This window comes from Podarcis filfolensis (assembly GCF_964270895.1).
Source record: "Podarcis filfolensis genome assembly, chromosome: 8".
Lineage (NCBI taxonomy): Eukaryota > Metazoa > Chordata > Lepidosauria > Squamata > Lacertidae > Podarcis > Podarcis filfolensis.
The window spans coordinates 5499424-5512063 of NC_139611.1; the positions used below are offsets into that span (position 1 = coordinate 5499424).

The 12640-nt window shown below is 47.9% G+C and overlaps 2 protein-coding genes across 3 annotated transcripts in view; one reads left to right on the top strand and one right to left on the bottom strand.

Annotated features, from left to right (window-relative positions):
- Positions 1-4339, bottom strand: part of CDS2 (CDP-diacylglycerol synthase 2) — a 46483-nt gene extending 42144 nt beyond the window's left edge. For both annotated transcript variants that reach the window (XR_014551816.1, XM_083629541.1), the window contains exon 1: positions 4132-4339. Coding sequence is in view for 1 of the 2 variants with exons in the window: in XM_083629541.1 (XP_083485667.1) it covers positions 4132-4197 (66 nt within the window). In the remaining variant the exon portion in view is untranslated. The remainder of the gene's footprint in view (positions 1-4131) is intronic.
- A 3069-nt stretch (positions 4340-7408) lies between these two features.
- PCNA (proliferating cell nuclear antigen) lies at positions 7409-11287 on the top strand. Its single transcript, XM_083629681.1, has 6 exons — positions 7409-7784; positions 8969-9066; positions 9921-9988; positions 10201-10395; positions 10597-10720; positions 10818-11287. Exons 1-6 carry the CDS (start codon positions 7564-7566, stop codon positions 10895-10897), a joined length of 786 nt encoding a protein of 261 aa, XP_083485807.1. The 5' UTR covers positions 7409-7563; the 3' UTR covers positions 10898-11287.
- The last annotated feature ends 1353 nt before the right edge of the window (positions 11288-12640 follow it).

The following is a 12640-nucleotide window of genomic DNA, read 5'->3' on the forward strand; positions in this document are numbered from 1 at the left end:
TCTAAACACAAGAGCAACTCTTCCCTCCTGTGGTCTCCAGCAACTGCTGTCTCTGACTGTGGAGAAAGACCATAGCGATCATGGTTAAAGGTAAAGGGACCCCTGACCATTAGGCCCAGTCGCGGACGACTCTGGGATTGAAGCGCTCATCTCGCTTTACTAGCCAAGGGAGCCGGCGTACTGCTTCCGGGTCATGTGGCCAGCATGACTAAGCCGCTTCTGGCGAACCAGAGCAGCACACGGAAACGCCGTTTACCTTCACGCTGGAGTGGTACCTATTTATCTACTTGCACTTTGACGTGCTTTGGAACTGCTAGGTTGGCAGGAGCAGGGACCGAGGAACGGGAGCTCACCCCGTCGCGGGGATTTGATCACGGTTAGTAGTCATCAATAGCCCTCTCCTCATGAATTTGTGCAATCCTCTTTTAAAACCATCTTGGGTTGGTGGCCATCACTGCCTCCCATTAGGGAGACTTCTATATCTTAACTCTGCGCTGCATGAAGGCTGGAATATAACTTCCAACTGTTGCTCAGCCTTCGATCAGGCCGGCAGGGAGGAGACGCAGAGTTGCATTCCAAAAGCAGCACCTCTCAGATCACCAGGCACTGAGCTCGCTCCCCTGAACAGAGGAGAGCCCAGTGCAAAGAGACAGCTTGCCCTCAAACCAGCCCTGGTTGAATTCTGTGGTTGCTCTAGCTGTGGCCTCACTGCTCTGGGCAGACACCAGCATACATCTGTGTTCTGGACACCACACTGTACCAGAGCAGCAGCAGCAGAGTCTCTTCCACCAAACCAGACCTTAAATTGCACCAGAAACACTTTTCTTAAAGATAAGCAAGTTGATGTTCAGCTTCTGCTCGCTCTTATAAGATTCACAGCTGAGTTTGGGAAAGATGAGGCACCTCAGACCTGAAAATGTTTGCAGAAATTCATTGTTAACCAACATTTCACACGGTCTCCCTTTCATTCCCAGAGGCGCAAGGCGCCAGGATTCTTGTTCACCTGAACAGCACTAGGTGAGAGAAAAAGCCAGAAGGTGGTGAATGAGCTACCCAAGGCCTTCCTGCAAGCTGTGTGGCGCTTTTGAGGTCCCAGCACACCCCCTTTTGTGGGTTAAATGGTGCATGTGTGTGTCTCCCAATAATGGCATTGTTAATTAGATGCTGAATGGCAGTATGGTGCGGTGGTTAGAGTATCAGGCTAGGATCTGGGAGACCTGGGTTCAAATCCCCACTGAGCCATGAAGCTCCCTGGGTGACCTTGGGCCAGTCACTGCCTCTCAGCCCAACCTACCTCACAGGGTTGTTGTGGTGATTAACTGACAGGGGGGAGAACTACATATGCCACCTTGAGCACCTTGGATGGAAAAGGAGGGATATAAAGGCAATAAATAGTCATAAATAATACCACTGCTTTTCCTACGCCCGTCCTTGCTTCCTCGGGATCACACACTTCTTGGCTGCACTGGTGCAGTTGGGTTACTTGCAACACTGCAGGTAAGACCGGCCTTGAGCAAAGAGCATCCCCAGCCAGGGGAGGAATCAAGACACAGGCTTGTATCCAACGCTAGTCCTACTCGGAGTAGGCAGCTCAAAACCACTGAACATAAACTCAGTCACATCCATTAGCTTCAACAGGTCTATTCTGAGTAGGACTAGCACTGGATACAACACATTATGTCCAGTCCTACACATGTTTACTCTGAATATAGTGGTACCTCGGGTTAAGTACTTAATTCATTCCGGAGGTCTGTTCTTAACCTGAAACTGTCCTTAACCTGAAGCACCACTTTAGCTAATGGGGCCTCCCGCTGCCGCCGCACTGCCAGAGCACGATTTCTGTTCTCATCCTGAAGCAAAGTTCTTAACCTGAGTGTATGTAAATAAAGTGTATGTAATAAAGTGTATGTAACCTGAAGCATATGTAACCCGAGGTACCACTGTAAATCACGGCAATCAGTATAGATTACTCTTCATAGAACTGCAGGGAAGGGAGGCTTCTGGCTCAGGCTGAAATCACACAATAACTTTTACATCACATTCTTTCCCTTGGTGAATTGTGAGCAGAGCTACTGTTCCCAGCAACCCTTAGCAAACTACAGTACCCAGAATTCCTTGCGGCTGCAGTGTGTGTGTGCGCGCACACACACGCTTTAAAGGTATGCAGCCTCAGTAGTAAAAAACGCAAGAGTCCCAACTTAATCTGTTCCGGAAGTCCGTTCTTAAACCAAAACCGTTCTTAAACCGAGGCGTGTTTTCCCAAATGAGGCCTTCCGCCACCAGTGTCCTTCCACCGTTCGGATTCTGTTCTTAGACCGAGCTAAAGTTCGTAAACCGGGACACTACTTCTGGTTTTGTGGAGTTTGTAAACCAAATCATTCTTAAACCGGACTGTTCTTAAACCGAGGTACCACTGTACACTGGAGCATCTCCAGGCAAGCCTCTCAAACCTAGAAGAGCAAGGCCAGTCCTTGGAGTCAAACTTTTCAGACCAGACCTTTAGCCCTTGGACTCACTTCTTACACCACAAGTCAAGCTGTGACCTAGTGGAGGGGTGTAACCTATCTTTAGAAATCTGAGGTGTTCTTAAACAGGTTTCTTAAACAGGCCCAGGGTTTCCATTTAGGCCACGAAAAAGTTGTGGGTCTGTCAGGAACATCTCTACTTGGCCCTACAGTTGACGTGTTTTCCTGACGACTGACATAAAAGCCATCTTCACCAGACCAGATTACTAAATACGCTAACCATCTCCCAGTTTGGGGCCATAATTTTCATAGTATGGCACTGGTGATGTCCCCCCGCCAAGGCCGACCATTTAAAAGGGGTTCTTCCTAGCAACCAGCTCTAGAGTGACTCTCCTAAAATGGCACTTTTAGGCCATGATGCCAGCAGTGAAGGGAAAAAATGTTCAGTGAGTCGTTTCTGAAACCGTGGAGTTTGAGAATTGGCGGTGTAGATGATAATGCGCTGGAAGTCTGACTCAATATAAAACCAGTAGTGTTTGTAGATGTGTGCATGTTCTTGTTTTTTTTTTCCTTTTTGTGTTTTGTTTTTCTTTCTTGTTTGTATAGTTTTATTTTGGATTCAATGTTTGTAATTTTTGTTGTAATTTTGCATTGGGGGGAAAAACAACATCCAGTAGTGCTTAAGAGTGCTGGACTAGCCCCTGGGACCATGGGTTCAAATCCCCACTCAGCCATGAAGCTCACTGGGTGACCTTGAGCCTCTCAACCTGACCTACTTCACAGGGTGTGTGTGTGGGGTGGGTTGGAGTGTGTGTGTGTGTGTGTGTGTGTGTGTATACATATATTGTGTTTATATATCACCTTGCCCTCAAAAACCTTGCCCTCAAAAACCATTTCAACCATGAACAGGTTAGAAATGGGAACTGAAAGCACGGCACATGTTGAGCAAAACACAGAGATGACCACACGCTGCTCAGACATTTAAATTTCCCAATATGTTGCATTGGTTCATGGCATGTGGCATGAAAACTTCATCTCAAAATGGAACAATGTGCATTTGAGCTCTCCATGTTTCTAGCCCTCATGAACAGTAAACAGAGAAGCTCCTGGGGTGGCGGAAACATGGAAAAATTCAGACCACTTTTGCATGCACATATACACACACACAGTATACATACACACATATATACAATCATCAAGCTTTCCTCGAGGCCTTGACACAAGTTTGGCGAGAGGAGCAGCTTCCAAGGGGCTTGGCGTTTGTCACATTGCACAGCAGCTCCGCCAAACCGAAGGCACGCCTGTTCGCACGGCCCTCCCCCGCCCCCCGGGGACACCGATCTCGGAAGCTGCTGAGCGCACGATGAAGGCTAAAGCATCCGTTATCCTACGCACGTTATTTTTAAACTCATTTATAAGCATTCCCGAGGGGAGAAGCGGGCAGGAAGGAAGGACCCCCCCGGCCCTCCTCGTTAGAAAACAACTCCTCAGCATTGCAACAATAGGACGCAGGAGCAGCGCCCCCCCTCCGCGAAGAGGCAGCTCTCCCCTCCCCACGAGACACGCGTCAGCGCTGCACCCCCGGAGGCTACTCGTGCAAGCTTCGCCGTGTGCGGCCGGGATCCTATGCCGAAGCGCGTCCCACCCACTGCCGCCGCCCGCTCACCTTCCCCTCCGAGTCCTGCTGCTGCCCGTCGGCATCCCGGCCCAGCCTCTGCCGGAGCTCGCTCATCTTGCACTCCCCTTGCGGCTCCTCCACCCTCGCCTTCCGCTCCCCTTTGCACCGCGCAGTGAAGCAGCAGCAACAGCAGCAGCAGCAGCAGCGAGCGCAGCGCGAGCCGCCCAGCGAGATGGCCGGGCCCGGGGATTGAGGCGGGGCCAAGGCGGCCGGGCCAATAGGAAGCTCCCGTTCGCTCTTCTACGCATAGATCTTTCAATTAAAGAAAAAAACTAAAAGGGTAGAGGGACGACTCCATTATAGGGAGGTGCAACTTCCTGGTTTCTTCAGGCGCTATTTCGTTTCTGCCTTCCACAACGGTTGGCACCCGTCTGTCTCCCAGAGACGAGTGCACCTTTGGGAATGAAGTCAACCCGCTGGGAAGCTACAGCGCCTGCTGTGGTTGTAGAGACCGATATGGGAGAACAAAAATTTTTTTCCTTCCAGTAGCACCTTAAAGACCAACTAAGTTAGTTCTTGGTATGAGCTTTCGTGTGCATGCACACTTCTTCAGATATGTATCTGAAGAAGTGTGCATGCACACGAAAGCTCATACCAAGAACTAACTTAGTTGGTCTTTAAGGTGCTACTGGAAGGAAAAAAATTTTTGTTTTCACTATGGCAGACCAACACGGCTACCTATCTGTAACTCGATATGGGAGAGACATGTTTGGTTGCAGCTGGGGCAGATGAAGGCATCGGGCTGTGCTGCTGCAGATGCTCTCTGCAGTCTCCTCCCGACAGTCATTCCTTCACTGGTCCCTGCTGTGGAGTGGACACATGACCCGTCTATCTCCAGGCACTGCGGTCATCTGCAAGGGATTCCCACATGGTGGGGTTGATGTCATCAGCCTTCACGTCAGATATAATAATAATAATAAATTATTTATATCCCGCCCTCCCCAGCCGAAGCCAGGCTCAGAACAGCTAACAACAGTTTAGCGTACATAAAATCACAATCAATTAATTGGAATGCATTCTAAAATCAATTCATTCTAAAATCAATTCAGAGTCGAATTAGTGGCAACCATTGGGCTAGAGTTCTATGAGGATTACAGAAGGAGAGACATCTCTGTAAAGCAGAGTTGGTCTGCCAACTGGCCTGGTACCTGAAGCCAGCTCCCTGTAGAGTGCAAGCATGCTGCCAATGTGGGCTTGGGAGAGCATATCTTTGTTTGAGAGATGTGATGCCCAAAACCTTCCTGAAACAGCATGCACTGAGGTGTCGCTTCTGGCGGGTGTCGGTTGCCCATGACTCACTTCCATAAAACAGTCCACTCAACACGCAAGCCTGGGTATTGGTCATTAGCATCACATTCTCCCAGACGTTGCTGGACTACACCTCCCATCATCCCTGATCACTGGCTATGCTGTCTGGGGCTGATGGGAGTTATAGTCCAGAAACATCTGGAGGGCTACAGGTTGTGCACCCCTGGGTTAGATTGTTGGACTGTGACCTGGGAGAAACCAAGGTTGGAATTCTCATGGCATAAAGCTCACTGGGTGACCTTGCGCCAGTTACTGTCTCTTAGTCTAGCCTACCTCACAGGGTTGTTGTGAGGATAAGATGGGAAGAACTATGTATGCTCTCCAGAGCTCCTGGGAGGAAAGGTGGGGTATAAATGCAACAAAATACAGTGGTACCTCAGATTAAGTACTTAATTCGTTCCGGAGGTCCGTTCTTAACCTGAAACTGTTCTTAACCTGAGGCACCATTTTAGCTAATGGGGCCTCCTGCTGCCGCCACGCCGCCGGAGCACGATTTCTGTTCTCATCCTGAAGCAAAGCTCTTAACCTGAAGCACTATTTCTGGGTTAGCGGAGTCTGTAACCTGAAGCGTATGTAACCTGAGGTACCACTGTAATAACTAAACCTCAGCTGCGCTGTAATCCTGAATGTCTATGGACATTCTATGGAACGCTGCAGGAGAAGACGCACAAAGCTAACTCGGAAGCTGCCGCGCACGGTGCGACTCTTCCTCTTCTGAATGCATGCTCTTGCTGCCACTTTCCTAAGCCTCCCCTAACCCCCCCCCCCCGCCGCGGATACCCGGATGTGGGTGCTTCTCCGCTGCCTGCCTGCGCTGGCCTGATTGCCTTTGCAAAGGCTGCCACCAGCAGTGCACCCTCCTTCTCACATCTGCCTTGCAACCGGCCTCTTCGGCTGCAGCAGCCTCCCCTAACATAGACTGTGCCTGGTCAAGCGTTCTGACAAAGCGATGACTGGTGAAACATGCATCGCACGGTAAAGAGCCAGGAGACTGCCAATGATGGACAATAACTAATCTGGCGGCCGCTAGTAACATTAAAACTAGGTTTTTATGTGTATTGGAGGGATTGGCATCGCTCTCCAATGAGAGAACAGCTAAGAGGGGTCAGGAAGCATGTTTTGCTGAGTAGTATTTGATATTTAAAAAAAGCAAAATTAGTTAACCACCTTGCATTCCCACTACATATGCAGAAATGAGCCTCGTTCCCCACATTTTCTTCAGCAGTAAGGGGGCATGGACTCCATTGCTTGGTAAAGTCTCTCGAGAGTCCAGTGCAATCTCAAAACAATTTTGAGAGTGGGCTGCTGGATCCTGGTTGATACAGGCTTTAAGGAAAGCTTCGTCCAGAGACCATTCCAGAGTGTTTCATCAATGGTTCTTTGTAGGTCGGCTTTACAAATCGTTGTGAAAAATAAATTAATGTGATGGGGGAAACCAGCTTTTTCCTACACCCCCACCCAGGCTTTCACCTCTCTATGCATAAATATATATCTTATTTATTTCATAATATTTATACACTGCTTGATTTTTTGTTTGTTTTTGTTTTTAAACCCCTCAAAGTGGTTTCCAGTATGTGAATAAAATCGCAGCAACTCAACACGAGCGCCCGCCCCTCTGCCGGCCAGGCAACCTGCGCCGCAGCGCGGACAAGCCTGGGCAAAGCGCGCAGGGAAACTGGAGCTCCCACCTCCTCCTTCTCCTCCTCCTCCCTCTAATTGGCCGATTAAGGGAGGACGGACCACCTCCTGTGAAATGCGATTGGCTCCTCCGCTTAACGACGTCACCGCGGATCTCCCGCTCAAAAGCACTTGTTCGCGGGAGAACTCTTGGGGGCGTTGCACAGGCGGCGCGTGCGCGCCGGAGCTCCTTTCGCGCCCGCCTTCCGTTTGCAGGGATGCTCGGGATTGGCCTACGGCGGAAGAGCGGCGCGCTAGAGGGCGGGGCCAAGCTCGGGTGGGCGGAGCATAGCGCGTGTGGGCGGGGAAGGTATAAAAGCGGCCGTCCGGGACCCGCCAGCGCCAAACTGCGTTCGCCTTCCTTCGCGCTCGCTGCTTTTGCTGGGAGGGCGCGCGCGCTTCTTTGCCTCTCCGTCTTCTTCCGCCGCCGGCGAGATGTTCGAGGCTCGGCTCATCCAGGGCTCCGTCCTGAAGAAGGTGCTGGAGGCCCTCAAGGACCTCATCACCGAGGCCTGCTGGGACCTGGGCTCGGGCGGCATCAGCCTGCAGAGCATGGACTCCTCGCACGTCTCCCTGGTGCAGCTCACGCTCCGCTCCGAGGGCTTCGACACCTACCGCTGCGACCGGAACATCGCCATGGGGGTCAACCTCACCAGGTGAAGAGGGGCGGCCGAGCCCGGCCGGGGAAGAGAAGCGCCGCGCCTGTCTGAGGGGCGGCCCTCCCTCCCTTCCTGAGGAGGATGGCGGCAGCGGCGAAAAAGGCGGGAGTTTCCCTCACACAGGAGTTAGGGAGGCTTAGGCCGCTGCGCTCCAGCCCCGCGCGCCAAATCCTCTCAGGCGGCGTCGTCGCCGTTTGGGTGACGTGTAATAGAAGCGTCCCGCCATTCTTGACATTGGCGGGAAAAGCGCGCGGGAGGGGGAGGGGTCTGCCTCTGTTAAAAGGGGGGAGCCGTTTGGCGCGCGCTGGAATCTCGGAGCGGATTGGCTGGTTCCGTTCTCGAGCGCTTTTTTTTTGCTTTTCCCTGATTGGTTGGTGCGTCCTGTCGTGGGGTGTGGCTTGTTTCCCCCTCTAGTTAATACAGGCGGGCGTATCCGGCTGCTACTCCTTGAAAAGGGATTTGGCGGGACCTCGTGGTCCTTGAATGGTCGCGAATGAGGCCACCTTCTCCAGAAGGAGGCAGGCCTCTTCACTGCCAGCATTGAGGCTCGTGGCCCCTTGAAGTTTGACTGGCGCGTTTGCCATACTTTCTTTCTCCTGCCCCTGAGTAGCACCCCCCCCATTGGCAGCACCTAAGCGGGCAAATACAGTGGTACCTCAGGTTACATACACTTCAGGTTACGGACTGCTAACCCAGAAATAGTGCTTCAGGTTAAGAACTTTGCTTCAGGATGAGAACAGAAATCGTGCTGCGGTGGCAGCAGGAGGCCCCATTAGCTAAAGTGGTGCTTCAGGTTAAGAATAGTTTCAGGTTAAGAATGGACCTCCGGAACGAATTAAGTACTTAACCCGAGGTACCACTGTATTCAAGTAGGTTTGCATCTGCCTTGTTGGTGTTCCCTGTTTTACAATGTGGATGAAACAAAAATCCGGCACAAAAGGCGTTTGCTATTGATTCAGATACATATACAGTAATGTATACATATACACACTCTTGACTGGGACGTCCTTGCCTGATATTCACACAAATCTGAAAACAACCATCTCATAGTGGTGTGATGCCTCTTGCTTGTGTTTTGGCGTGAGCAGTCATTCCCTTCATTCCCCTTTGTATGTTCTTAATATGCTTCCAGTGGTGATGCTTTCTTAAGATAAGAATATGTCCTTTTTTTTCTTTCCTAGTATGTCCAAAATACTGAAGTGCGCAGGTAATGATGATATCATCACCCTGAGAGCAGAAGACAGTGCAGACACACTGGTTTTGGTGTTTGAGACACCAAGTAAGTAACTGAAACTTAACGGATGCAAAATAGCTAAGTTTTGATCTGGAGGTATTATTTATTTAGGGCACTTGCCCAAATCAGACGGCTCTTGAGTTGTCTTATTGCTCAGGCTAATGCGAAATTGTGATGTTTCTCTTTGCTTCTGAACATTTGCATAGTGTGTCTCTGTCAGTCTGCAGCCATGCAAAGTGAGAGAGAGATGAGAGACATTAACAAATTTGACTTGCAGAATTGCTTCCTTTCTTCCTGAGACAATGTAATAAGCTGCTAAGTGCCCCACAGGAAAATGAAGCAGGCTCTTCACAGCCATCCCTGTCCCAGTGTCCATGCATGCAGAATGATCCACAGAAACTTGTGCAAGTGGCTGCTGCAAATATGTTTTGTTTTAAACTTCTAATTCTGGAGCTGGCCAATAAGATGTAACTTCAGCTTCCTAACAAGGATGGCTACTTGATGATTATCTGAGCAGATCAGTTGCCACTGCCATAAAACTTGCCTACATGAACTACCTAAGCTACTTTAGGATCACAGATGAAGCGATCACAATTTCTTGAAAAAGTAGATTCCCGGCATGTACGCGTGCACACACACAAAACTTGTTAGAATTGTCACCACTATAGAAGCACCAGAAGCAAAATTGACATGAATTCTGCTAGTAACACTATAGAAGGAGCCTTGTGGTCTTGTCATTGGGTTTTACATCATAATGTCTCTCCCTGGAAGGAAGGTTTTAAAATATTGTGGGGAAGGTTGGCCAGTAAGCACTTCCTGTAAAACTATTTAGGCTGAGGAGATCTCTTAAGTTAACTTCGTAATTATATACTTGACTAATACTCCCATTTTCCCCTTAGATCAGGAGAAGGTGTCTGACTATGAAATGAAATTAATGGACTTGGACGTAGAACAGCTTGGAATTCCAGTAAGTGCACTTTGGATTCAAATTTATTGTAATTAACTGAGCTTAAATATAAGCTTGTGCTGTAAAAAAGGCACATTTTTATTGCTCGTCTGAATCTTAATGAATAACCAAACTATATTTATGTTTTGTTTTAGTGAATATTTTGGTTTGAATTGCTCCTGCAAACATTGTGAAAATGCTGCTCAAAGTAAGGCTCTGTGTTGCTCTTTCAGGAACAAGAGTACAGCTGTGTGGTGAAAATGCCTTCTGGTGAATTTGCTCGCATCTGCAGAGATCTTAGCCACATTGGAGATGCTGTTGTAATCTCTTGTGCAAAAGATGGTGTTAAATTTTCTGCTACTGGAGAGCTAGGAAGCGGAAATATAAAACTGTCACAAACCAGTGATGTGGATAAAGAGGAAGAATCTGTAAGTTGGTGAAGTTTTAACTGCAGGTTGTAGAGATGATGTTAATTGTCCTTTACTATCTCTTCTCTCCCCTCCATAAACTTGCAGAACAGTTTGCCTACCTTGCTTGTGATAAAGCTGTTTCTAATGCAGTTGTTAAGCTTGTTGGACTTCTAAAACAGTGCGCTATAGAATATTTAATTCAAATTTAATTTGTTGTAGGTTACAATAGAGATGAATGAGGCAGTCCAGCTGACTTTTGCTTTGAGGTACTTGAACTTCTTCACCAAAGCCACACCATTGTCTTCTACAGTTACCCTCAGTATGTCTGCAGGTGTCCCACTAGGTAAGTTTCATTAGGAAGCTATCTCTGCAAACTAATTTGGTTTTAACTTTGGTTTCAATTTAAATCAAACTAACTTTTGTTTATTGGTCTCTTGCAGTTGTTGAATATAAGATAGCAGACATGGGACATTTGAAATATTATTTGGCTCCAAAGATTGAAGATCAAGAAGAATCTTAAGAATTTGATGGAAAGAATCAGGGTTTTGTGAAAGAAGAACCTCTGCTGGAAGCGTATTCACCATTCCGTCTTGGTGCATGGAATTGTCATATATGCACTTAGGTCCAATTGTAGATATCTCTGTGTAAATACTTTTTTCACTTGTTTTGAAAATTCCTCTCTCTCCCTCCCCCTATCTTTTATACCTTGTTTTTATAGCTAACCCTTTACTCCAGAAAGGGAGTACAGTATTTAAAAAGACAAGGAGGTTCTGTGGCAATCTTCACAGTGAGGCTGCTGTTCAATTTCTAAAAGTAATAATGATTAGAGAAATTGGATTTTAATTATTTGTCTTGAAGCAGGAGTCCTTGGAGCTGAAAACTTGTCAATAAAGAATATTCAGTTTGTTAACTTGTGTCTGCCTGGCTTTGAACAGAGGGAGGGAGTACAAGAAGGCTTAAAGCTGTGTCTGGTTCCATGTTGTGGGGCAGGGGGGAGGGTTACCCAAGATCTGGTCCTGGGAAGCAGTGCCATTTTAATTTGTTACATGTCCAGAGGTGCTGTGCTGTACATGCCAGGGCATTGTGGGAAATGTGTGATGATAGGTGGCTACTCAAAACAGCAGTTTTCACCAGTGCAGGCAGTGATGACAGCCCATTCCTATCTAGCAGGTGAAGTCTTACCTGCATACTTAGAAGTTTTGGGGTCAGTGTATGAATGTTGGGTGCCTGTTTGTTTTTTTAATGGTTCTATTGTTTGAAGGCCAATTGTGGTAGCTGGATCACTGATTTTGTCCCCCTTTCCGTGTTTAGAAAGCAAGTTAACGCCACAGTGATGAAACATAGCCTACTTTGTCCTGGAGGCCAAACTAGAGCTACAGTATGGCAATATTTTACCCAGAAAATTCCAGCATGCTGCCACTTTGCTATAGCCTGCCAGTGGCATTTCCACAAATTCCAAATGTATGTGTAAGCTATGCTCCAGAATGGTTTCAAGACAACTTATTGCTTGTCTTTCTGAACTTTTGAATGTGCCTTGTTAATTGATACCTGTACCTTAAACATTCCCTTAATGCTTTTTTAAAAAATTACCGTTCTATCACTTCCTTCGAAGAGCTCATGGTGGTGTTCATGGCTCTTTCCCACCCCCCTCTCCATTTTATTCTTACAACCCTCTGAGTGGCAGCGACTGGCCCAAGATCAACCTAGTGAGTTTTGTGCTGAGTGGGGATTTGAAGCTAAGTCTCACAGTTCCTAGTCCAGCACTGCCCACATCTCTTATCTGTCCTTCACCATAATGTTGCTGGGTGGGTGACAGCAGCAAAAACTACTGCTTGAAATAAAACCAACTATATTCAACAATCCTCAGGTTTAACTTACGGTGCTGAAAATAATTGGCTTTAATTGGACCGCAACCTTATACTCAAAGCTGTGGGATAGCCAACAGCAGAGGGCTAGATGTGTTGCTGTGCAGTGGGTGTTAAGTGGACTTTGTGAACTTAACCACGGGCCTGAAGTTGAAAGATCTCAAAGTTCATCAACCATGGCTACTACAGGGAATATGGGAACTTTCTGGTAGCTGTCCAGCGTCTTAAAAAACCTTGGGAAAGGAGAGCCCTCCATCTCCTGAAGCAATTTGTTTCACTTGAAGAAAACTGGAAGCTTTCCTAACATAAGGATTTGAATGAATTCATTGGCCCAGGTCTCTTCCCCCCCCAATAATAATAAAAAAATTGTTCATTGTACTTGTGACAGCCCTTTAGTT

What these genes read in the sequence shown, in the direction of transcription:
- PCNA (XM_083629681.1), top strand. Translation starts at nt 7,564, where the DNA reads ATGTTCGAGGCTCGGCTCATCCAGGGCTCCGTCCTGAAGAAGGTGCTG. An exon ending in TAGAACAGCTTGGAATTCCA is followed by an intron (nt 9,989 to 10,200) that starts GTAAGTGCACTT and finishes TTGCTCTTTCAG; the next exon opens with GAACAAGAGTACAGCTGTGT. An exon ending in TGGATAAAGAGGAAGAATCT is followed by an intron (nt 10,396 to 10,596) that starts GTAAGTTGGTGA and finishes AATTTGTTGTAG; the next exon opens with GTTACAATAGAGATGAATGA.